Here is a 26,446-nt window from a genome sequence, read left to right on the forward strand (position 1 = left end):
TAAGAAGGTGTGAACCTCTTTGATTATTTCAATTTTTTTTAATGTAGAGGCCTGGGATTTAGTGGCCCAAACCTCTCCTTTTTGAGTTATTTTTATATTTTCTAGAAGTAGAATGTGAATTAGAAAATAAAAATTTGAACATGGAGTAATTCATTTTTTTTAAGGGAAAAAATTGGGTGTGGTCCAAGCAGGGTTAAGGGTGTTTAAAATCTTTCCAACCTTTATTTCTGGTTCAGATGACTTTTCAGTTTGGAGGGGATGTGATATGTGAGCTTTTTTCACCATCAAACTTTATTTTTATCTCTACATTTTTAATCTTACTATGAAGCGATACCGTAGGAAATGAAATTGGGAAGATGCCCAGCTTTCTTTTTGTAACCCGCTATTTGTAGACACACAATGGTTACTTGATTATTATTCTGTCCATGACACTCGTGAAAGAGTTATTTTTAAAGTAGTTTAAAAATTTTTCATATTGGTTCAGTAGCTCTTGTGGTTGCATGAGTTATATTGTGTGAGTGTGTATTACCATGAATGTTCACAGTATGGAAAAAAAATTCCTGTGTTTTTTCCTTGTTGTGATGTGTGCGTGATTTGTTACTCTTTGTGTTGGTGTTATCCTTGGTGTTACATTAGTTGTGTTGCGTGAGTGTATGTTTGGATGTTTCAGTTGTGACTGATTGTGTGTGCGGGCGTTCCTGAAGTAATGCTGCAAAGCAATTCCCAGGGGTGAAGGTTTAGTTGGTAGTGCGCAGGAACACATATGCACTTAATAACATCTTGCACAATCTGTTAGCGAGTCTGACACTACTTTGGTGCCCATAAATGGGGTTCCTCCACTTCTATAACAAAAAAAAAGCTCTTGACTACTCCACACAAGTAGTCAAATATATAAACATGTAAATATACTAATATAAATACACACATATAAATATATAAACATATATATTTTTTTATAAACATGCTGCATACAGACGACCTCTATTTCATGTGTAGGTTGGTTTTATTTGTCAGTCTTGTTTTTTTGTTATAAATATATCAATTTTTAAGTGATCTAACATTTTATATTTTAGTAGGCTTTTAATTGCTTGAATCTGTGAAATATCCATTTCTTAATCAACTTTGAATGTGTTATTTTTTTTATAAAGGAAATTTGATACACAGCTATTATGAAAATTGAAATCAATATCGTAAGAATGTGTCAAATATGTATAGTATCAATATCATAAGAATTTCCATCCTGGGAACTATCTACAATAACTTCCCTCAAAAAAAAAAAGAAAGAATGTTAGTTAATATCTTAATTATATTTTATATTCTGATAATCTAACACTGCTATTAATCATAGATGATGTAGTATAAATTTTGCTTTTATAAAATTTTTTTATTATGTAATTTTTGAGAATGAAACATTAATAACTGCATAAAGATATATAATACCTTTTGTTAAATTAGTATTATTGATTAAGCTCGTCAAATAATGGTCACAATTTAGTTATTTTGGTTCACAGTATCTGTATCTATTGTGAATCTTTTGGATCTGATAGATTTAATGAAACCTTGTAAATGTAAATTCTCTGAACCAGGGAAGAAGTACCTAAATCGTTTTTGATAAAAAATTGGCCGAAACCTTTACCTACATATTAAACCTACTTTTACACTGCATATTAAATGAAATATTTCAACCATTACACCTGTTAAACAATGTTACAGATGTTCTTTAATTTAATTAAATTCTTTATTCTTTTAATTTATTTAATTTTTGTTACTGAATTATTATTCATTGTAAATTTTTTTTACAATGAGAGGTTAATAATATATTAATACATCAATATATCAATATATATAAACTAAAAAAAGAAGATAAGTCTGACTCGAACCGATGTACCTTCCCCTTGTAAGATTCAAATTTTCATTAATTAAAAGTTTATTTGGCTATATCTCTGGAACCAAAGAAAATAAGTACCACGTATGATATATCGTTGAAAAGCTCCCAATGAGGGCTTATAACTACAGTTAAAAAAAGTCCAAATTTGTTTGGATTTTCGGCTTTTTTGGACACTTTTGGTTAAGTTGATTGCAATCAAAAGGGGAGGTGCACAACTAGATGTTACAGCAGTCCTAAATTTAAAATTTCATCATCCTAGCTATTCATTTTTGAGTTATATGAGATACATATGTATATATAGACGTCATGTCGAAACTAGTCAAAATGGATTCAGGGATGTTAAAATGGATATTTCCGTTGAAATCTGAAAACCGAAATTTTTCATAATTCTTGCTTTACTTTGTACACGGAAGTAAAAAGCTAATATCTGGTCAGAGGAGAGAACATAAAAAAAAAACAAAAGAATGATCAACTATTGAAAGATCAGGAAATAAACACTGAAAAGAAAGAGAAATGCAAAATATTGCTTCACGTGGACCTCAGTCGGCCAAACTAAAATAAACATAAAAAAAAAAATAAACTGCTTAGATATTCTTCTCTAGTTGACAGTATGAATAAATATCATGCATTTTCTTTTTAAGTTTCCACTCTTAACACAAATTAATGTAATAAAATAATTCATACAAAAATTAAGGCAGTTATATTAAATGAGTGTAGTTGTGTAATTATATAATCAGTTAAGCATTTATATTGGACATTTATTAATAAATAAAACATCAAAAGAGAAAAAACAAATGAATATTACTGTGATGAAACTAATTATTTAGTTATTTATTATGCATTATATTTCACGGATAAAAAAATAAATTTATTACATATAAAATATGTATATAAATATTACTTTTGTTTTTACATGTACTTAATTCAGCACAAGAAGCTCTAGAGCTGTACTTGGGAGTGATTGCAAATGATATGTAAATTTTAATAGACTTATGTGTTACAGTTTCTTTATTCTTAAGAAAATAATAATTATTAGCTATTGCTCAGTGTTGGTATATGTAGTGATGTAAATTTTGTTTCAGCTGTTTTTGCTAAATTTTATGTGGACTTCCTTTCCAACTCTTTTTCTTGAAGTATATAGATACCTTTGCTACAGGTACTACAAGAACTGTTTAGATAACTAAATTTCATTATTTTTGGTGAAGGCATTCTGACTTGTTTTATTTCCAAATGTGCTTTCACTTTTTATAACTCCCCCTTAGTTGTCAACTTATTGTTTGAATTAGAATTATTTTCATTAGGTATTATCTTTTAGCAATGTGAATAAATTTTGCAAACATTTGATGTAACTAGTTATTTTTTAATTTTTTATTAACATTCCTTAAGTAGTTAGATTTTATAGTTGTTAATGCTTGTGGTTTTAATTTTGTGTTTAAACTTTTCTTTTTTACTAAAGGGTAAAGCTAGAAAACGTTCTGCTGAAAACTATAAGAAAATTGTTAGATTATTAATTAAAGTTAATTGTTTATTATTTTTCCAATGCATTTTGACCATAAGGTTCTCAGATTTCAAACAGAATTATTATTGATTACCCTTTTAAAAGAATGAATGAAATCAATCATGTCTTACATTTTCACAAATAAATGATGCTCTGGCAGTTTGATTATTGTGATGTGAAAATAATTTGAATAAATTATATGTAGGGAAATTTGTAAAAGTATTGTCAGTGCAAGTGACAAAATTAATACATCACAATAAAATACAAATAACAATATTAATTAAAAGTACTCTAATTCTATTTTTCTTGGGAAATATTTATCTTCTTTTTTTTGGAGGAGGGGGTGATTCACCATATTAGCTTGAAGCTTGTGTAAGGGAATATGAAATGGAAATGTTATAGCATATAATAAGTGCTATGCCTGACTGGGATTTGATCCTGGAATTTCCAGATGAAAGGCCAAGACACTGCTACTCTACTCTACCAAGACACTGCCAGCATATATATTGGAACAAGATTAGTGTAACGGACTTAGATTCCTTTCAGTTAAGAAGAAAGTATGATAAAATAATAATGAAAGGAATCCAGAAGGGAACTAAAAGGAATTCGTTTCTCAGGCTAACAGGTCTGTTTAAGAGTCTGTTCTTTGTAATAATTTTAATAGCACACTCCTACAACTGTTGTTTGACGAATGTTACCAGACTGAAATAGGAATTCATGGAAAAATGTAAGGGTATAGATAAAGAGAATTCTCACGCTTCAACAGGGTTCTGGTTCTGCAGGTCAAGAGGATATAAGTACTCCAGAACCAGCAAGTTAAAGAGTCAGTATTAAGTGATTAAGTGAGTGCTGTGATTGCGAGATGGCGTGATCAGTCAACATTTAGTGACATGATTAAAATTTATTTCACAAGCATTCCAGTGTGGACAGTGGAATGCAGAAAGTTGTTTAGTGAGTTATTAGTCGACAATAGTAAATTGATTGCATTGAATTCATTAATAAAATATAGGGTAATTTACAAGTAAACAGCAAAGGTACATGCAGAGAATGGAATTAAATGAAGTTTAGACATGTCTAACCTTATCTTGTTGTTAATGCAATATTAGGTGTTAATATTCACGGTCATTATCATGTCTTTAGTCAATTGGACTGTATTCTGGATTTTATGATTGAACTGCCTTTAAACAAATCCTGTCCTTATTGGAAATATTATTTTGTATGTCATTTATTTACTATTATTATTATTTTCATTTATTATTTATTTATTTTTCTTATTTCTTGAGTTCTTATAGCAGCAAATCATATTTATATAAAACTTTTTAATTGTTAATATAGTATGTATAAATGTACATATATATATATATATATATATATATATATTTAAGCCATGATTGAGACCCAAGTCCCCTTGAGAGTGAAGTTGTCAATTAAAGCTACTCATTAAAGAAAAAAAAAGATTAATCTTTTTACTTCATTGTCATATTTCTGTCATAATGGTAACATAAATTAGTCGTGAAGTTTTCCTCATCAAAGGTTTGTTACCAAAGTTGTCATAGTTACTACTATTCTTTCTTTTGTAATTTAGTCTCTTTTTCAGGTTTCTATAAAGCCTGAATATTTTGATTGCTATTTATCTATATTATTTTCACAATGTTGGTAATGAACCCTGGGGGATCCAGGGAGTGGAGCACTCTGGCTAGACGAGAATGCAAACAAAGTGAGCTCTGTGGGGGACCAGGAGCTTGGGGGTCCCTCAGGGGCCCTGGGGGTTCAGTGGGCAGACCTGCTTGGCTAAATATGTTTACTTTATACAAAAGTAAATTTGAAATTTACTGTTTATAAATGCTAGTACTATTACTAATAATTACTTATATTACTTATTATACTTAATTACTTATAATGTTAGCACTATTTGGACGTACTTCTCAACACACTTTCTACATACAACTTCTCAATATACTCCCTGCAGAGATTAAACAACTTTTATCATGACATCAGCTTGTCCATTTCCTTTTCAGCGAATGCCAAATTAATCATCAATGAGTTCATCATTACTTTCAAAATATTGAGTAGCCAGTGAATTCTTTAAAAATCAGACTGTGCCAAATCAGGGGTGGTAAAAAATCTGTCATTTAAATCTGGGCTTAATTGAGTTCATTTAAATCTGTTAATAAGTGTGTGCATGTGCATGTGGGTATGAGTGCGTGAGATTGTGTGTGTGTGTGTGTGTGTGTGTGTGTGTGTGTGTGTGCGCGCGTGTGTGTGTGTGTGTGTGCGCGCGCGCGCGTGCACATGTGCATCCACTATTTGGACCTTTCTTTTGTCTAATGTTGATGAGCTGAATCCACATCTTGTTTCCAGTAAAAATACTCTCAAGAAATTCTCTTCCCTTTTTCTTTCCTAGAAAAGTCAGTGGCGTTCCCATTTTTTTAGGTTTGTATTATCTGTAAGTTGTTTTGGTACTATCGTGCACAATATTTATGAAAATAAATTCTGTCTGTAAGAATTCTATAAAATAGATCTTGTAATTTGAAGAAAGATTTACCAAGTTCAACTTGGTAAATATTTTCTTGAATGTGAATTGATGTTTGCCACAAATTGCATGTTCAATTTTTTCAACAACTTCATCACCCACAATGGAATGCACATTAATTTTCCCTTTTCTGATTTTTTGTACCATTCTCTCACAATACCATCACTTTTTACATTATTATTTTAAACTAACCTCAGCTGACAGTGGATCTCAGCTTCCTTCTGCTTCCAAATAAAAATGAGTAATGCTACGTATCTGGCATCTAGTAGGAGCCGAAACAATCGCCTCCACATTTCACCATGTACTGATCAAGCAGTATCAAACAAAATGGGGTTTGACTGTATGTGTGATGATATTTAAGTTTAGCTGATATTCATTGCATGTGCAATAAATGAAATAAATTATTACGATCTTCTTGTTTTTTTGGGTGAAGATTGTTGGGAACAGTAATGAAGTTACACTTATATACTTATTTGAACACGTTAATGAAGAAATTATTAACATGCTCAAATCTGGAATCTGTTTGTTGAATGTTATGTACTAGATCTTGTAAACGTTGTTGGTACTGTGTACTGAGAGATAGGATGAAATATTGACAAAAAAATCTGCACAGATGGAATAGCAGAGCACTGGTTAAGGAGTTGCTCAAGATTATTGACAAACTCTCCAAACAAAAATAGGAAGTGAGTCATAGTATTTTGATTAAGTTTTAGATTCGTTGCACTATTGAGTTGATGACACAATATATATCTATTAATACTCATCATCTTATGCATTCATTCATGAAGCAGGTATGCTTAAATGAAAAAAGTATGTTTGCTGAGGTTTAATTGAAAATATATCATGAAAGTGAAAAGAGAAGTGTCCTCTTCAACAAGCAGAACATACAGTTGAATATAAGTAAACTAAGCTATCCATTAAAATGCTGGTTATATTCAGTCCTAAAAATGACTCCACTCAATTATGCAATAGTTTACTGAATACTGAACACAATTTAGAGAAGTCAATTCTGACTAGCACCTCTTATACATTGTATGTTTTACATTCATGACATATGAAAAAGATTAGGAAAACAAACATTATTGGAATAAAATAAAAGTTAATTTATCCATTTCTAATGCAAAACATGAAGTATTTATGCACTGTTTTTTTAACTTTTTTATGTTTTTTTTTTTTAACATATAAGTTTTTACAATTTTAAATTTTGAATGGTTATCATAACTACTGAGAACTTTATATTAACGACGTGTTTATGAATAAATTATGTAAAATTGTTCAAAGTGAACCAAATCTACTAAATATGTTTGAAAAAGTCATGTCACATCATTTTCTGGCTGTTTTTGGTCACCTTCAGTAATTTGTGATGTTATTTTCATCCTGGTGGCAGCTATATTATTATTTCTGGGAGTTTCTTTAATTACTTTACTATACTTTTAATTACTTTACTATACTTATACTAAAATATTAGTTGACAGCAGGATGAAAACTGCAGCATCAGTTGCTGAAGATGAGTGCAAAAGTAAATAAAAATGTTATGACATAGTTTCTTAAATATTTTTTAAAAACTTGACATTCTTTTTGTTAAAAAATTAATATTTTTATGTAATTTTTCACCACTGATCATTATGCACAAAAGCCATAAGAATGAGTAATAAAACCAAAAGAAGTGGTTTGCAGTAACCAGTGATTGAAGAATTTAATGATTAATTAAACTAATTGGTGTTTATTTTGTTGATATTAAATCTTTAGTATATATTTATAATGACATACATTTATGAATAAATTATGTAAAACTGTGTCAGAATGAACCAAATTCCTTAAATATGTCTGATAAAGTCATGTCATAACACTTTCAGGATGTTTTTTGGTCATCTTCAGTAAGTAAATTGTGCTGTTATTTTCTCCTGGTGCCAGCTATCATTATTTCTGGCAGTTTCTTGAATTACTAGACTTTTATTTTACTATGAGATATTTGACACGAGAAAGTCGATGCAAAAATAAATAAAAATGTTGACAAAGTTTTTTAAACTATTTTTGAAAAATTTGGTTTGTTTCATTGTAGAAAAATTAGTATTTTTATGTAAAGGCATAAGAATGAATAATAAAACCGAAAGAAGTGATTTGCAGTAACCACTAATTGAAGGAATAAATGATTAACTTAACTAGTAGGTGCATATTTTCTTGTTTTTAAACCTTAGTATGTATTTATAATGACTTACATATTTGAATTTTTTATCATAATCTTTAATATATTCTAAATTACACTCATAAGTGTTGACAAAGTCTATTTATCAAGATTGTTGAATTAGTCTATTTGTATTTTTCTGAAACTTCCTTCTACTCCAAACAAATCTGAATACTTAGATTTACTTTTTTCTGGACGTTTGCTCTCATCAGGTTGCAGGGATCCTTCATTCATGAGCCATTCCTTAAAAGATTCTATATTTTTTTGCCAGACATCTGAAAGAAATAGATTTTTTGTTACAATTTATTCATTTACTGAAAAGTTTTATTAGATTTATATTAAATTGAAACTTATTTCTAGTCATGCCATTTTTATGGGAGCCCTTGTAAGTAATGCATAGTATTTACAAACAAATCATGTTTATGATTAATTATGTTTGGGTATGGTGCTATGTAATATATATTTTTTGTTACAGTTACCATTTAATTCTTCAATGCTTGCTTCTTCTCCACCAAATTCTTGCGGTAATATCTTCTTATCAATGAATTTGTACAGTTCTGTATGATCAGTAAATTGATGTATCTAGTAAACAAATAATTTTATTTTAACAAAATGTAAAGCTTAAAAGTTTTTAATAAAAAAAATATTAAATACATTTGAATACATTTTTTTTGTGAGGTGAAGATTTCTTTCTAAAACTGATATAATTAAAAACTTTAAAATCTACGAAGCTGTTTTGAAGAAATATATTTACTGCAGCGTCCCCTGGCAGCTTATAACTGTAAAACTAATCTAAGAACATGCTCAGGTGATACCCATGTGATGTAAAAAACCAGATCAAAATCGGCCCGGCTGTTTTAGAGAAACACATCTACTGCAGCATCTGGTGGCTTACAACCATAAAATTTGTCTAAGAACCTGCTCTGAAGTGATACTTATGTAATGCATAAAACTGCATCGAAATTGGCCCAGTATTGTTTAAGGAAAATGGTAGCAGACATGCGCCCGCACACACACAAAAAAAACCTCTTACCCCCAAACACATAAAACATCTCTGTTCTATCATGGGTAAAAAAAAAATTGAGTTACATTAATTTTCTAAACATAATAATAATAATAATAATATAATTTACTATATTTGTAGGTCAATGAATGTTCCCTAATATGGAATTCATATCCATAATATCAAGAATAATACTTCTTGTTGAGAGTTTAATCACTCTTTTCATATCCATGAAAACATTGGTATTATTTTAATATTTTTATCTTGGTTATTAGATGCATTAATACTAGATGTAATATAATATAATATCCTTCTGTTTAGTTTTGAAATCAGCCAAAGACAAGTCTAGTGCCTTCAGTTTCCATCTTTATCTGTAATGAGTGCTGATGTAGAGAATAGTGAACTGTGCTTAAGTTGCAATATTATGTTACATCTGAACAGTATAACATCTGAGAATTTTCTTATTACACGAGAGAAATGTGAATTCGAATTAGGTAGATTTCATTTATCACCAAAACATTTATCCTTAAAACTGTTACATGGAATGTTTTTATCAGTTATCAGCTTTTTCAGAAGTCTTTTTTTGTAAACCATATAAAATTTTTATTATTTTGATGAAAATAATGTGGAGTAAACAATTAAAATTACTCAAACGTTTGTGTTTGAACTTACTGAATATATTGAATATGATTAGTAATATGAATTGGGGTGGGAATCAAACATGAATATGATTCTATCAACTTTAGCAAGAATCTCTGCTAGATTATTGTTTGATTGTGTACTTTTCTATTAGATGGATGATTAAGAAATGCTGGATTCCATCCTTTAGATTTTGCTGTCTACAGATGCATTTTGATCTTGTCTTATAAGAAGCATTTTGGCAGAATGTTTATTATTATTATTTGTTACAATTATCATTGTTAAACAAAACAGTGTAAGAAGTAAATCATAATGTTTTTAATATTATCAATAAAATTAAGTTAGGTGATAAGTTATTTATAATGCTACATTACATCTAGCTAATTTTTCATATTAACTTAGTTAATTGTAAATATAGGTTAAGGAGTAAATATAATATCTGTAAGAGGATATATATTAAAAAAATGAAGATAAATTCAGTTAAAAACATATTTTGTCAAAATTCTTGGATAAACTTAATGTAAATATATGTTTATGTTCATTAGTTTATAATATAATCTTAACTGTACTTTGTAATTAGTAATTTTAAGGTATAGTTTATAAGGATATGGACGTGATGCTAATAAATGTCACTGTTATTAAAATAATAATTGTGTATTTTTTTTTACCGGTTAGATTATTCGTTGAATTTTGAAATTTGTATAGTTCATTTCACACATAGAGTTGGTATTTGATGCATTTTGATGTTTACACAGTTGTGTAGTTGAGGTTTATGAAAATGATTGATCATTGTCAATATAAAAATTTAGGAAGAACACAGTGCAATGAAAATAAAAGATAGTTGAAAGATTTGTAAGTGATAGAAACACGGAGCAAGAATGAATAAAACACAGATGTTTTGTTGTGAAAAATATGTTGTTTTGTATTAAGTTTTAACGACATAAAATTAGAAATTAACTTACTCGTTCTCGTATTTTCTGTGATAAAAATGGAAAAAAAATTGCAGTAATGTAATCAAAAACTGATGGCGTATTAATGAAAAAGATTCCTTTCAGGCGCAATGGTAATACCTCCTGAAAAACTTTCATAAATTCAGTAAACATATACTTACTGTGATATTTTTATATATTTTTTATTACAAATAGTTTTTATTAAGTTTTTACGTCTTAATGTATTATCTGAAATAAATGCATAATTGATATGAGTATTGTTTAATATATGTACAATATGAACATATTAAGATACACTTTTATGCTAAGTGAGAGCATGCAATCATATGATCTGTGTATGATTTGTGGTGGGATTTTGAACTCAGACTATTTGTGATATTAAATGAATTTGATTTAAATAAAGTAATATGGTAGGCCATTTTATTTGAAATTTATTTAGTATAAATCCAAAGTGGTAAGAAGTGACTGGTGGCCTCTGTTGCGCTAATATTCACTAATCAAATCATAATGTAAATGCATATGCATTCATATTTTTTGAATTACATCCAAAGTGTACATTCTGTTAATGTTTTATGTTAATATAAGCTAAAAATTGTAAAATCCTATGCAATGATTGCTTAAACAGTAACTATTTGTCTTATTTTGTTTATTGATAAATTTTTATTTAAAGAATATTTTGTTACATAGTACTGATTTTTTGCTTTATATATGAGTAATTTATGTTCTTTATTACGCTAATTTATAACAGTTGTAAAAAGTGTTCTTTTTACTTGAAATTTTTTATCTTTGGAATAGTTTTCTGGCTACTTGATATACAGTTCTGGGACCTACTTTATTTAAAATTTCAGGTCACACATCTAAAACCACAGATTTCTGCGATTTTAAAAGAAAATAATTATAAAAAAGAAAATACTTCTGACATATGTTATTTGTAATTTTTTTGCTTATATATAATTAATTATGTCCCAAATCAGCCACTGAGATATTACCATGCAATTATGCAATGTTAAAAATTCTGTGTAACCTTTTTAGTATTTTACTGTTATATAATATACAAATTTCCTGTAGTATTTCGTGGATAATTGTTTTTAATATGACTTGTTTGATAAAATAAATTTCATTAATAAATTATTTGGTGAATTCATATTTACTTTTACATTTAACAAAAACAATAAAAATATCTTTTAATAGCTTTTAAACTCTTTCATTGGTTTTGTTTATGAGGTAGATAGTGATTGACATAGAGCCAGACTTGTAATTATATATACATATGTATTTATATGCATTATACATACAGTGACATAAGATGATGCTTTCAGGAACTGTGATGTTGGGAATTGTTTTAAGAGTTTAAAAGTTATATTTTTTCCATCTATTATTATGTATGTTCCATTTGTTATAGAATCATTTGATACACAATAATCAGTCAAGTTTACTAAACTTCTGCAATGAGTTAAGTGGCAGAAATTACTGGCCGAAGGATGTAATCCACTGTAAAATACTCGGTAGCCATCTGCTGTTAGCCGTGGAAGTGGAAAAAGATGCCTGCAACAACAAATTTTCCACAAAATCATTCAACATACACTTGCTTACATGTCACAAATTTTATAGAAAAATAAATTTTTTATATGTGCATGTGTGTGCTCGCACATGTGTTCTCATCCTTCTTTTTCTCAATTTTTATCTCACTTTCTTATTAGTTAGTTTTATTTCTAATAAGTGAAACAGTTTTCTTTGATTAGTTTTTCTATTGATATTATATTTAAAGGTATACATTTTTACTAATATTAGTTTATATTTTAAAAGCAGAACAAAAATGATAATTGTCTATAACATATTGGCTTTTTAATATACTTTAATTGAAGCAAATTTTGATGTAAATTTATGCCTCTCTAAACTTTGAGCATTTTCAGATATATACAAAAAAACTCATGACAACTTTCTCAAAAAAGTGACTTAAACTTTCACTTCAGCAGAAAGTTAGGGATTTTCGATTCATCATCCATAGGTTTATTTTACCTGGAACAGATATCAGCAAGAAATATTTATCTATCGTAAATGATTTTTTGGATGGATTTTTTAGTGGGTAAAATATGTCATTCTAACTGGGGCTCAAACCTGGCACATCCTAATGAAAGATTACTATAAATCTAGGTAACCTTCAAGTACTATAAATAACTCTAAAAACAATTAAATAATTAAAATAAATCATTTTACAGTATTTTCAGTTAGGAAATGAACAGGTTAGAGATTTTATTTTTACTGTATGTAAACTAAATTATTATAATTCTAAAAATTATTAATATATTTTAATTAAAAAAAAAAAAAATATAAAATGATTATTAAAATGACATAACGTTAGCATAATGTTATGCCTTTATTTCAGATAGTAACTGCGTTTGCGATGATTTGAACCTTAGAACTCTTTGAAATTGAGAGTACTAAGGTTCAAATCCTAGTAAAGACAGTAACTTTTATACGGATTTAAATACTAGATAATGGATACTGGTGTTCTATGGTGGTTGTGTTTTAATTAACCACACATCTCAGGAATGATTGACCTGAGACTGTACAAGAATACACTTGTTTACATTCATACATATGATTTTCATTCATACTCTGAAATAATACCTTACAGTGGTTCCAGAGGCTAAACAGAAAAGGCTAAAGAAAGATACGTATAACATATTTAGATTTAACATATCTTATGAATTACTTACAACTTAGCAATGAGTATTTACTATTAAGCAACAGAAGTTTTTTTAAATTGTGGAACGTAAACTAGAAAAAATTAGAAAGGAAAAACTTAAAACTAAATCTTTTAGTTTTCAAAAAGAGAAACGTTTCAATGTGATAATTTAATAAGTAGCCCTGGTATGTTATATCCTGCTTTGCAGAATGAAATGAATAGGGACAGGTCTTTCTTTGCAGAACATAATACTTCACAAGAAATTTTCTAGGAAATAACAATTTTATTAATGACAACATCTCGTAATAATGATGTCAGAGTATAAATAATAACAGAAGTCGAGGATCATGTAACCGAACGTTGGACTGTCCAAGTAACAAGATTGTTGTGACTATGCATAGGTATAATATATATAATGGAAGAGAATTGCTGCAATATAAATTATTTTGTTTGTATTATACATATCATTTTTATCTTAAATTTGTTAATAGTCATTTCATAAAGACAGTATCCTACTGATAGACTGTTCTCAGCATCTTCACTCCTGCAGTTATGTTGTAGGTTTCCTATTATGTGGAATTATATCTCAAAAGAATCTCTTCAGTTTCTTCATAAATCTGTTTCCAGTTTAGAAAAAATGTCACTTATTTTTGTAATAAAAATAATTTTTTAATTATAATTTTACAATTCATAAATGATAATTGTAAAATAAGTAAATTTAATTAATTATTTTCACTGAATTGGCTTATATTATACTTACACTGTTCTTCTATGAAGCACCATTTTTTCCGTACATGGATCTCTATTGGAAAAAAACTCAGGTATCAGATATCTCATTGTAAAATAAGCATCTAATTTTTGTTTACTTTTTTCCAAACTACATTTACTGCCCCACAAAAAATACTGTAATTCTTGTTCACCTGTAATTAGTTATAATTTTAAGTTACACTTTTTATAATTTTTTTTGTTTACTTAGTGTTTGAAAATAATTTATTGTGTATTAGATTAAAATAAGTGAATCAAGTTGCAATATGACATGTCTGTGATGTATTGTAAACTTAAATTTATTTATTTTTGATGAGGTAAATTTCTTCATTTTTAATGAATGAACTTCATGGCAACAAGCTTATTTTAGTGCAGCAGCTTCTTTGTTTAGTTTCAGCTGGCCAATGTGTCCCTAGACAATGTCATTATGAGAACTAAATATAAGAAATTTTTTGTTTTTATTCTCAATTTGTCATTAAATTTCCTGCAATTTATTAAGTTTTAGTTTATATGCTTTTGTAAATCTGAGATTTTTCCCATTACCCTCTAGATTTATGCACTTACCAAGGTATTAAATGTAACAGCCTCCGTATTTCACAATTAAGAATTCTGATTATTCTATTTTTGAACTGTTTTCTATTTTGTGTTGCCTTTACACTTTTTGAGAATATAAAACCACTAGTAAAATTAGACAAATTTTTGACTTACATGAGAATTTTTTTGTCCATATTTATTAGTTGAATTTTATATGTAATGATGTCATAAATAAAAGAATGATTATGAGTGAGATCATCACAATTTTTGGTATACTGTCAATCTGTAAACATTAAATTTGTTTAGCTGAATTTGTACATTCTAATTAAATGGATTTTGGTTTTATCTGTTGATGCTGTTTTGCTTTGTTATGCTTCCTTTATATGAAGTAATACTTTTAAGTTTTTCAAGAAGATAACAAGATATATAAATTCTAACTTTTCATAACAATTGTAAATTCCAAATGACTCTGAATTAAACAATGTGTAAATTTATATGAAGCATTATAACTGCAAACTGTAGAACCAATCTACTTATATAAATATGAAAACCTTTGTGCCAATCATAGTTGAAGAGTCATATAGCTTTAATGAAATTCCCAGATCTATTTGGTTTTTATCTTACTAATATTCAGACTTAAGCTATATAGTATTTTTTTAAATCTGCAGGGTTGAACAGCATTTCCTTCTTGGCCTGGATAATTTTTCCCTGTGCTCTCTATTTGAATATTATTTTATTAAAAAATTGACAACAGCACAATTTATTGTTCACTTTGATAAACTTTTATTAATTATTTTTTAGTAAATAGTAGTCATCTTTGTTATCATTATTACATTACGATAAGAAAATTTTACCTTAAACAAGTGTATGTATTATTACATAATAGGAAGTAAAAAATTAACTTGTTTCTGGTGGGTGATTATCTAGACTGATAATAGCTTAAGAAAATTCACAAATATTAAATAATAAATGGAAAACCTTTGCTCTAATATGGATTAGATATATTATATCATATATATATGGATGTAAGCTACATATGCCACATGTGGAATTAAGAAAAGTTTTAATTTGTAACATTCAAGTAATTCAAAGTTTTTTTTTGACAGTTATTTTCCAAGTTAAAAAAATAATTATTGAGGTACAGCTTTGGGGCCCAAATTTAAAAAAAATTCTATTAAAATGCTCCTAAAATAGGAGAATTTGCCCTAATATTTGGTTCTCACAGAAATATAACAAAGTATTTATTTATACAGTAACAACAGGCTTATTCCCACTTTCAGTTACTGATGGATGGTTATGAATTTTTTTAGCGTGCAAAAATACCGTCCTGACTGGGATTCAAAACTGTGATCTCTGGATGAAAGACTGAGATACTACCTCTCTTCCATAGAGATTGGTATTGTAGAAACTTTGAAAAAAAATTTTCCTTCAGTCGTAAGTGGTGGAAAATGAAATGTTTTTGGATTTTATTTTCATATGGATTTTTTCTTGTATTTCATTTGTAGGACGGATTCGTGAAGTATGGCCATTTCCTCATGGAATATTCTGTATATTTATTTCAAATCATTGAATCCAAGTAAGCAATAAAATACAATAAAGATACCATTACCTCTATTTTTCATTGAATACTGCTTTTTGATATTACCTTCACCTATTAAAAAAGTTAAATATTTTAACCAAGTTATATTGGCATAAAGGCTTCACAAATCTATTGGCGATGGTCTGAAATTTAGGGGCTTTGAACTTTTACACTATCATGTAATGATCTGTACTGGCTGGACATCCAATTTTTTTATTTATTTTTTTGTGGCAGTCATTTTTTGTAATGTTTAACAGATTTAAAACTTGTTTATTAAACTTTTCTGTATAGTTGTATTGTACAATATAAATAATTAAAACAACATAAAATATTATGATTTATTTATAAATCGATTCACGAATAAAGATGAACATAAATAAAATAACATAAATTATCTTTATACGTGATAGATTTAAAAAAAAAATAATTTAATTACTCACTCATGTATTGAGGTAAATGATGTTGTTGTTGTAGCCATTCTTTAAGTATTAAGATTATGGATTTTAATTCAACTGCAGTCATTCCATTTTCTTTTAATGTGTTTATAATTCGTTCTTCAGTCATTGTTTCTAAATACATTTTAGAATACTTATTTTGTACTTACTTGTTAGTCCTTAAGAAGATAATTCTGAACTGTTTGCAGGATGGTGTAGGCATAATTATTTAATTTCTGTTTAAAGTTAAAATTGATATGATCTAATCATTATTTTTACTGGATTTTTTTATATTGTATTCATGTATGGGAAAATAAATTTAATTTCCTCATTAAATAAACTTCATTAACACGTACAAGTTTTTAGATTTGAATCAAACTTTTCTTTTACATATTTGTGGATATTAAAATTACTATTAAAATATTAAAATTATACTAAAATTAATTTAATGTAGAAAACGTCATATTTCATAATAGAAAACAACTAACTACTTTATATTTTTAATATGTAATTACCAAAATATAAATACAATGTCTATTTCATAAAAACAACAAGGTTGCCATTTTCACATGCCAAGAAAAGTAATTTCTCATTGTTAAAATATATGATATCTGCAACTGATTCCTTTAATTACAGTAATATAGATTTTATATTAATTTAAAGTTACATTATTTAATAAGAAATCATGTTACGTCTTTCTGTATGTTTGTACATAATTCTTTAATACCATTATATTTCTTTTCATATAACTGTAACTGTTTCTATATTAATTTGTAAAATTAAGTATATTAGGTACTGCAGTTGTATTACAGTAGTACTGTAACTATATTTTTTTAACTATTTCCAAAACGGTAAATATAATCACATTTAGGTACTTGTTTTGAATTTCTATCTTTTTAACCATACATAAAAATATATTTTAAAAAAATTATAATTTTTTTCTCATATGATTTAAAATGCTGTATTGAAATGAATAATAAGACGTCCTGTGTGGATTACTTTAGTTATGTTCTTTAAAAAAAAAGATTTTTCATTATTTGATTAATCTTTTCTTTCTTTTACAGGTAAGAAGAAAATTTTTACTATGTACTTCTAAATAAATTCACAGCTGTAAGTAAACATATTTCTATAAAGAAATGGGGGTAAAAAATTGATGTTCATCAATCTAACTACATTATTTTCAGTAATAACTATTTTAACATACTGTCTTAAATTAATTAATAACTTCATATGTTAAACAAAACATAGATGACGCTATTTGATGAATAGAATATATTGGAAGTATAGTTGTAGAATTATATAAGAATATGAAATAATAATCATGCTCCATATCGTATGAATGTATACCGGGTGATCATTTGAAAGATTACCACATTTGTTATTTATTGACCATCAATCCCATCATATTTCTGTTTGCAGGCATGTATACCATTCTGGGGTGGGGGGAAACCTTTTTAAAATTATTTTCAAATGGGGGGAACCCACCTACTCTACTACACTAACCACAACCAAAATTTTAAACGGCAATGGTAACATTTAATTACATTAATTGACAACCTGAAAAAGTTATGAATTTTGGTGAAAAGAAAATTAAAATTCGGCCACCCCTTCGTTTGGTATGCGAGAAAAACCATTTGGGTAGTATTTTTTTAAATTTCAGTCTCACAAAAATAACTATAAAAATTATGTGATATTATTTTTTAAACTATTTGCAATTATCATAATCTGTGGATTAAACTGTGAAAATAATTTTATAAATTACCAACACAAGATTTTGCTGTTAGATATTTTCTAAATTTTCAAGGGTTGAAAACTTATTATTTTTTTTAAATGATGCTATGTAGCTTGTGATACCTCATTGGAAGGCCCTTTGAATGAAAAGTAACTTTGTACAAAAAAAAAATAAAAATTGGTTCACCAGTGTTGAAGTGATTAAAATATGATTTTTTTGGGATACAGTGTTACTGACCCAAAGCATTAGATCTGAAATCGTCCGTTCTTGTTAAATATATGGGTTTCCAGTGGTAAAATCATACCAGTAAACATGGCATTATAACATCAGTTATACATACAAAAACCAATAAAGTTCCTACTTCTTTGCTGGTAACATGCTTTACCAGCATCTGTTTTTAATTAAATAAAAACTAATTCATAAATGAATAATTGTTAATAAAAAAATAAAGTTTAAAACATTCATTATTTGAAACACATTTTTAAAAAATATGTTTCATAAAAGGTAAAATAAAAGTACCAATTTTTAAATCATTTGTTCAAAATGATTCCCATTTTCCTATAAACAATAATAAAGTTTTTGTTGAAATTCACTACTTTTATTAAAGTTTCTTTAGTTACATCCTTACGTGCTCTTACAATTTTATTTTTCAACTCTTGTATGAGCATGAATTTCTTTATAAATTATTGATTTTAAATGACCCAATAGAAAAACGTCCAGTGGTGTAAGATCAGCAGATCTAACTTTTCCTCTTTTACTTATCCATGCCCAGCAAACATTCGGTCCAACCAGTGTGGAACTGGAAGAGAACAGTGAGCAGGTGCTCCATCTTGCTGAAGCATGTGCTCTTTAAGTAACATGTTTCCATTGTCATCTAACTGATTTTCTAAGGCATGTACTATTAGTGGGTGAATAACTTCATCCCGCAACTGCAATTACTTTTCACCTGTCAAATTCCTATCGATAAAGACTGGACCGATTATTTTATCACCGAAAATCCCGGCCAACACATTTATTTTTTCAGGATGTTGCGTGTTTCCAACATTGAAAACATGAGTATTTACATCGCTTGTTAAAAATATGAGTTTTACGTTTGTCTAGCATTGAAAAAACGTAACTATGTAATAAGTCCTCAGTGAGAGCTTTTCAACAATATATCATAAATGGCACTTATTTTCATTGATTCCAAAGTTATAGCCAAATAAAATTTTAATTAATGAAATATTTGGAACTTTGAAAATATAAAAGTTATCAGTGAAATAAAATTTTATGTACTTTTAAAAATTGTACATAAAATTTACTAGGTGTACAAGGAAGTCATGTGGTTTCCACATCAGATTTTTTTTTTTGTAAAGTTCGTCAAACACATAGACGAACTTTTCCCTACTTGCTTTTACCAATTCGTATAACTGTGATTTCAGCAACGCGGAAGAATTAGGAACAGAATGCTTCTGCTGCCACTTTATCGTATATTCTTTTCTTGAATTGAAAATTGATGATTTTTCTAAATCACGATTGTGACAGGGTGCGATTTCATAAATTATCAGGAAGGTTTGTAATTAATATTTCTTCTTTCCCTTTTAAGTAATTTACTGCTTTCATTTGACCTCAGCTACGCCACTTTTAAACTTACTTGCCAAGTTAGTAAGGCGTTTGGTATAAAACCCGTTTCTCCTGCGGTGTGCACTGTAAGGCTGCTGTCTTTTGAAATAGGAACTTTTAGCCCGTCAACTGAGTCACTATGCTACGATTTATTAGTAGTGTGACTAATATGTAGTAATAGGTATGACTCATCGAGGTGCACTATCGGCCTATTTTTGGTTCTAACATTTTTTCCAGCATCAGATTATGAATGCGCTTAAACTTTGTCATGTTGCTCAGTGATAACCTTCATGTTATTTTCGGTTTTTATCCAGCGTAATCCCAATTCTTTTATCGGTTTTTCGTGTCTCTTTTCCCGATCAACTAATGCCATCTTTAAGTCATCTTTTTCACCGTCGACAGTTGTTTATGAATTTCGTTTACAGTCCGTCTCACCACGCATTTGTCAAAGTCATCTAGCCCTAGTACAGGCATTCCACGGGGATTGTATTTTATTGGCTAATTTTTCTAGCAACCGCTTTTTTTCTTTACTCACTGTTTGGACTTGGGATTGCGACACCCCACACTCAGCTGCTGTTCTTTCTTTACATTCTTTAATGTGAACCAGGTGTTTATCTTTTTTTTCGATTTTGGAAATCGATCATCTTCTTGTTTCATAAACTCAAACATACTAGTTATTATTTGCCGTGCCTACTTGTTGAGAGTAGGCCCACATTTTTATAACATTTAAAAATATACCATAACATTACTTTTTTATGGCAAAATAAAAAATCATTTATATTGGTATGTATCATGTATATTATATATATATATATATATATTTCTTCTTTGCATGTGTATGTGACTGAACTCCTCCTAAACGGCTGGACTGATTTTGATGACATTTTGTGTGTGATTAAGTTGATTCGAGAATGGTTTAGATTGACAATTTGATCCGATCGAAAATGTTTTTTTTTTTTTTAATTAATTTATTTGTTTATGTGTTGTTGAACTTGGGATGGTTAAGGTTCACAATTGGATTCGGTATTTTAGAATTTTTTTTAATTTTTGGCATATCAGTCAGAACCGGTAGTTCGTGGTGCGATCGGATTCTAGGAAACTTTTTATTTTGTTGCTTTTTCGCATATCATTTACTTAGGTCGTAGCTTAGTGTTGTTATTGCATTAAAATTCGTATTTTTAACGGTCTACTGTGTTTAGAGAGTAGTTTGAATTAAATCCGATAGGTAGTACTGTTCTGACAATTGGATTTATTTACATTCTTACTTTTATAAAGTGAAAGGTTAAATTTTATGAAGTTCCATAATGTTTTGTAAGTTTCTTAATGTTGAGTATTAATTGTAATGATTTTGCAGCCACAACCCTTTTCGTTAAAAAATTATTTTCCACCGAATACTGTGATTAGAGAGTGGTGTGAATTAAATCCGATAGGTAGTGCTTTTGTTTTGCCATTTGGATTTATTTATATTCTGACTTTTATAAAGTGAAAGGTTATATTTTTTGAAGTTCCTAATGTTCAGTTTTTTTAAGGTTTTCTGAAAATTTCAATTGTGTTCATTTAATCTGTATGTATACTCAAATCTGGCAATAGCGAAGCATTGCCGAGTGTGCTAGAATTGCGCGCTTATTGAGAATATTATATTATTATTTATTGAAATAACGTTTTAAAGCGTGATTAAAAAATATACATTTTGCAAATTTGTAAGATATATTTTTGAAGTGAGTATTTTGCATGAATTTTAATGATGTATACACGTGCAATCAATAACAATCAACTTAACCTACAAATTTAAATTGTCAGTTCTCATTTGATTCTATGCAACTTTGAAGTATTGAACGGCTCTTTGAAAATAAAAATGTCAGTTTGTAAAATAAATTATAACATTTATAAAATTAAAATATTATTTACGTATAATAGTTATAGTTTAAAGTATATTTAAAAAATTAAAGTTATAATTTTTGTAGCTGATTAATTTTATAAAAAAAATTCTAAAATTGTTTTTAATTTACAATTATCTAAAATTTGGTAAAATAGATGTTAAAATAAATAATGAGAAAAATGATAAAAATTTCTACTAAAATTTCAACTACGTTGTTTTTTTTTTACAGTGCTTTAATTTTTTATTAATTGATTAATTAAGCTATCACATGGTTATGAAAATTCAAAATTATTAAATTAAAAAAAAATGCAGGAGGTACTTTTTTAAAATGATGTAAGTGAAAATTAGAAGTAACGTGGATGAAAATTTAGGTACTTACGTATTAACGCCACCGCAGCTACAGTTTTATCTAAAAACAAAGTAGTCAATCGGATTTCGGTTGAAATGAACAGTCTCTTTATTAATTTTAATAAATGGTTATTTATATTTATTAATTTTATAAATATAATTTTACCAATCTTATTCTACGCTCGCTTCGCCGCTAACCTTGAAAAATTAACACAGTGTTTTTTTGAGTATTTATTTAATAAATTCAGTAATTATTGCAATTATTAATTATTTAAATAATCAAAACACTCCTGTTAATTAGTCAAGGTTAGCGAGCGTAGGTTAAGTTTGGTTAAATTATATTAATAAAACAAATAAATATAAATAACCATTATTAAAATTAATAAAGAAACTGTTTTGAATCTATGTTAAACTCTATATCGGCCCATTTTCCAACGAAATCCGATTGATAGCTGCGGTGGCGTTAATACGTAAGTACCCAAGATTGTTTGAAGACTAGTTCAGTTCAGTCCATGAAACTCTTTTGTACTAATCTGAAAATATAAACATTTGAAATTCTGTGTGTGTGTTTTAATAATAAATTTGTAAAGAATTTAAAAGACGAACTTCTTCTCTAGTATGATTTTTAATTTTTTGAAAAGTCAATTCATTTAAAAAAAGAATTAAATATTAAATATTGCAATACTTCTTTATACTTCTGTTAATTTAATAATTTAAATGGTAGATGCCCAAGGGATAGGGACCAGGAAAATCTTGAGCACCATTATGTAATTTAATATATATTTCTTATGAAAAAAAAATTGTTTGAATGTCATATTTCTAATTTTACGAATTTACTGTAAATAAAAAAGGGTATGAACCCTTTGACGGGTAAGAAGGTGTGAACCTCTTTGATTATTTCAAATATTTTAATGTAGAGGCCTGGGATTAATAGTAGCCCAAACCTCTCCTTTTTTATGTGATATTTTTATATTTTCCAGAAGTAGAATGTGAATTAGAAAATAAAAATTTGAACATGGAGTAATTCATTTTTTTTAAGAGAAAAAATTGGGTGTGGTCCAAGCAGGGTTAAGGGTGTTTAAAATCTTTCCAACCTTTATTTCTGGTTCAGATGACTTTTCAGTTTGGTGGGTATGTGATATGTGTGTTTTTTTCACCATCAGACTTTATTTTTATCTCTACATTTTTAATCTTACTACGAAGCGATACTATAGGAAATGAAATTGGGAAGATGCCCAGTTTTCTTTTTGTAACCCGCTATTTGTAGACACACAATGGTTACTTGATTATTATTCTGTCCATGACACTCGTGAAAGAGTGATTTTTAAAATAGTTTAAAAATCTTTTCATATTGGTTCAGTAACTCTTGTGGTTGCGTGAGTTATATTGTGTGAGTGTGTATTACCATGAGTGTTCACAGTATGGAAAAAAGATTTCCTGTGTTTTTTCCTGGTTTTGATGTGTGAGTGATTTGGTATTCCTTGTGTTGGTGTTATCCTTGGTGTTACATGAGTTGTGTTGCATGAGTGTGTGTTTGGATTTTTCAGTTGTGATTGTGGTGACCGATTGTGTGTGCAGGCGTTTCTCCCCGTTCCTGAAGTAATGCTGCAAAGCAATTCCCAGGGGCGGAGGTTTAGTCAGTAGTGCACACGAATACATATACACTTGAGAACCTGTTATTGAGTCTGACACTACTTTCGTGCCCATAAATGCTGTTCCTCCACTTCTATAACAAAAAAAACCTCTTGAGATTACTTTACACAAGTAGTCAAATATATAAATATACTAATATAAATACACACATATAAATATATAAACATATATATTTTTTTATAAACATGCATCATACAGACCTCTATTTCATGTGTAGGTTAGTTTTATTTGTTAGGCATGATTTTTTTGTTATAAATATATCAATTTTTTAGTGATCTAACATTTTATATTGTAGTAGGCTTTTAATTGCTTGAATCTGTGAAATATCCATTTCTTAATCAACTCTGAATGTGTAATTTTTTTATAAAGGAATTTGATACAAAGCTATTATGAAAATTGAAATCAATATCGTAAGAATGTGTCAAATATGTATAGTATCAATATCATAAGAATTTCCATCCTGGGAACTATCTACAATAACCCCCCTCAAAAAAAAAAAAAGAAAGAATGTTAGTTAATATCTTAATTATATTTTATATTCTGATAATCTAACACTGCTATTAATCACAGATGATGTAGTATAAATTTTACTTTTATAAAAATTTTTTATTATGTAATTTTTGTGAATGAAACATTAATAACTTTCTTTTCCCTGTTTAGCCTCCGGTAACTACCGTTTAGATAATTCTTCAGAGGATGAAGAATTATCATTAATAACATTAATGATAATTTATTATGTTTAATTTAATGTTTAATTCATTAAGAATTAAACATTAATAATTGCATAAAGATATATAATAACTTTTGTTAAATTAGTATTATTGATTAAGCTCGTCCAATAATGGTGACAATTTAGTTATTTTGGTTCACAGTATCTGTATCTATTGTGAATCTTTTGGATCTGATAGATTTAATGAAACCTTGTAAATGTAAATTCTCTGAACCAGGGAAGAAGTACCTAAATCGTTTTTGATAAACAATTGGCCAAAATTTTTACCTACATATTAAACCTACTTTTACAGTACATATTAAATGAAATATTTCAACCATTACACCTGTTAAACAATGTTGCAGATGTTCTTTAATTTAATTAAATTCTTTATTCTTTTAATTTATTTAATTTTTGTTATTGAATTATTATTCATGAGAGGTTAATAATATATTAATACATCAATATATCTAAACTAAAAAAAAAAGGATATGAAGTCTGATTTGAACCGATGTACCTTCCCCTTGTAACATCCAAATATTTCATTAATTAAAATTTTATTTGGCTATATTTCTGGAACCAATGAAAATAAGTACCACTTATGATATATCGTAAGTTTGTTTTTAACTACAGTTAAAAAAAGTCCAAATTCCAAATTTGTTTGGATTTTCCGATTTTTTGGACATTTTTGGTTCAGTCAATTGCAATCAAAAGGAGAGTAGTACACCAAATGTTACAGCAATCCTAAATTTAAAATTTCAACATCCTACAGCTAGCCATGTTTGAGTTATATGAGATACATACGTACATACAAATGTCACGTCGAAACTAGTCAAAATGGATTCAGGGTTGTTCAAAATGGATATTTCTGTTGATATCTGAAAAAAAATTTTCATAATTCTTGCTTTACTTTGTACAAGGAAGTGAAAAGCTAATATCTGGTCAGAGGAGGAACGTAAAAAAAACAAAAGAAGATGAACTATTGAAAGATCAGGAAATAAACACTGAAAAGGAAGAGAAATTCAAAATATTGCTTCACGTGGACCTCAGTCGGCCAAACTAAAACAAACATAAAAAAAAATAAACTGCTTTTAGATATTCATCTCTAGTTGCCAGTATGAATAAATATCATGCACTTTCTTTTAAAGTTTCCACTCTTGACATAATTTATTGTAATAAAAAAAATTCATACAAAAATTAAGGCAGTTATATTAATGCTTAAAGTTTTATTTAATGAATATTTTTTTTTTTGGAATAAAATAATTCTTTTGTAAATATTAAAGGTATTAAAATAAGTTCCACGCTTACTTTTCTAATAAGTAATATTTTAAGTTAATTTTTTGCCTTAAATTGTTAACTGTCATAGAGATATGTTATGATTATTTTTTGTAGAATAAAATATACTCAAATGTGCTAAGACTTTAGTCACAATCTGAGATACGTATAACATTTTAAAAAGTGTGTTAATTGAAATATTTTAATATCAAATCAGGTAAATATTATCTGAACATTGAATGAATTAGATAAAATTTATAATTTGTTTGGTTATTCATGTCAAGGTAATTGCAGTTGTTGTAAACATATATTTTAACATTAATAAGTAATTACTGTTCATTTTGACAATAATGATTTATTTTAATTCAGTGTATTCATTTCACATTCCTTGAATGTGAATTTCTTTTTTGGTCATTGCTTTTTAAATTCATTTCAGTGGACTTATGTGATAAAATTTCTTTATCTTCAATTTTTTCTTAAGAAAATAGTTAATATCCTTTTACTATTGTTGATATTTATAATAACTTAAATTCCCTTTGAAGCGATTCTAT

The 26,446-nt window shown here is 27.9% G+C and overlaps 2 protein-coding genes across 3 annotated transcripts in view; one reads left to right on the top strand and one right to left on the bottom strand.

Moving 5' to 3' along the window:
• The window catches only part of LOC142321684 (zinc-regulated GTPase metalloprotein activator 1-like), a 443,413-nt gene that overhangs the window by 180,624 nt on the left and 236,343 nt on the right, over positions 1 to 26,446 (top strand). The gene's annotated exons all lie outside the window — the stretch shown is intronic.
• LOC142321688 (alpha-tocopherol transfer protein-like) lies at positions 8,148 to 16,917 on the bottom strand. 2 transcript variants are annotated; one of them, XM_075359973.1, is made up of 6 exons: positions 16,704 to 16,916; positions 14,146 to 14,305; positions 11,992 to 12,241; positions 10,709 to 10,819; positions 8,584 to 8,686; positions 8,148 to 8,379 (listed from the first exon to the last, which is right to left on the bottom strand). In XM_075359973.1, the coding sequence occupies exons 1-6, from the start codon at positions 16,840 to 16,842 to the stop codon at positions 8,225 to 8,227; spliced, it is 918 nt and encodes a 305-aa protein (XP_075216088.1). In that variant the 5' UTR covers positions 16,843 to 16,916; the 3' UTR covers positions 8,148 to 8,224. The 2 variants fall into 2 exon arrangements, with proteins under 2 accessions (XP_075216088.1, XP_075216089.1); XM_075359974.1 differs by lacking the exon at positions 10,709 to 10,819 and having other exon boundaries at positions 16,704 to 16,917.

This window comes from Lycorma delicatula, chromosome 3 (assembly GCF_047948215.1).
Source record: "Lycorma delicatula isolate Av1 chromosome 3, ASM4794821v1, whole genome shotgun sequence".
NCBI classification, from domain to species: domain Eukaryota; kingdom Metazoa; phylum Arthropoda; class Insecta; order Hemiptera; family Fulgoridae; genus Lycorma; species Lycorma delicatula.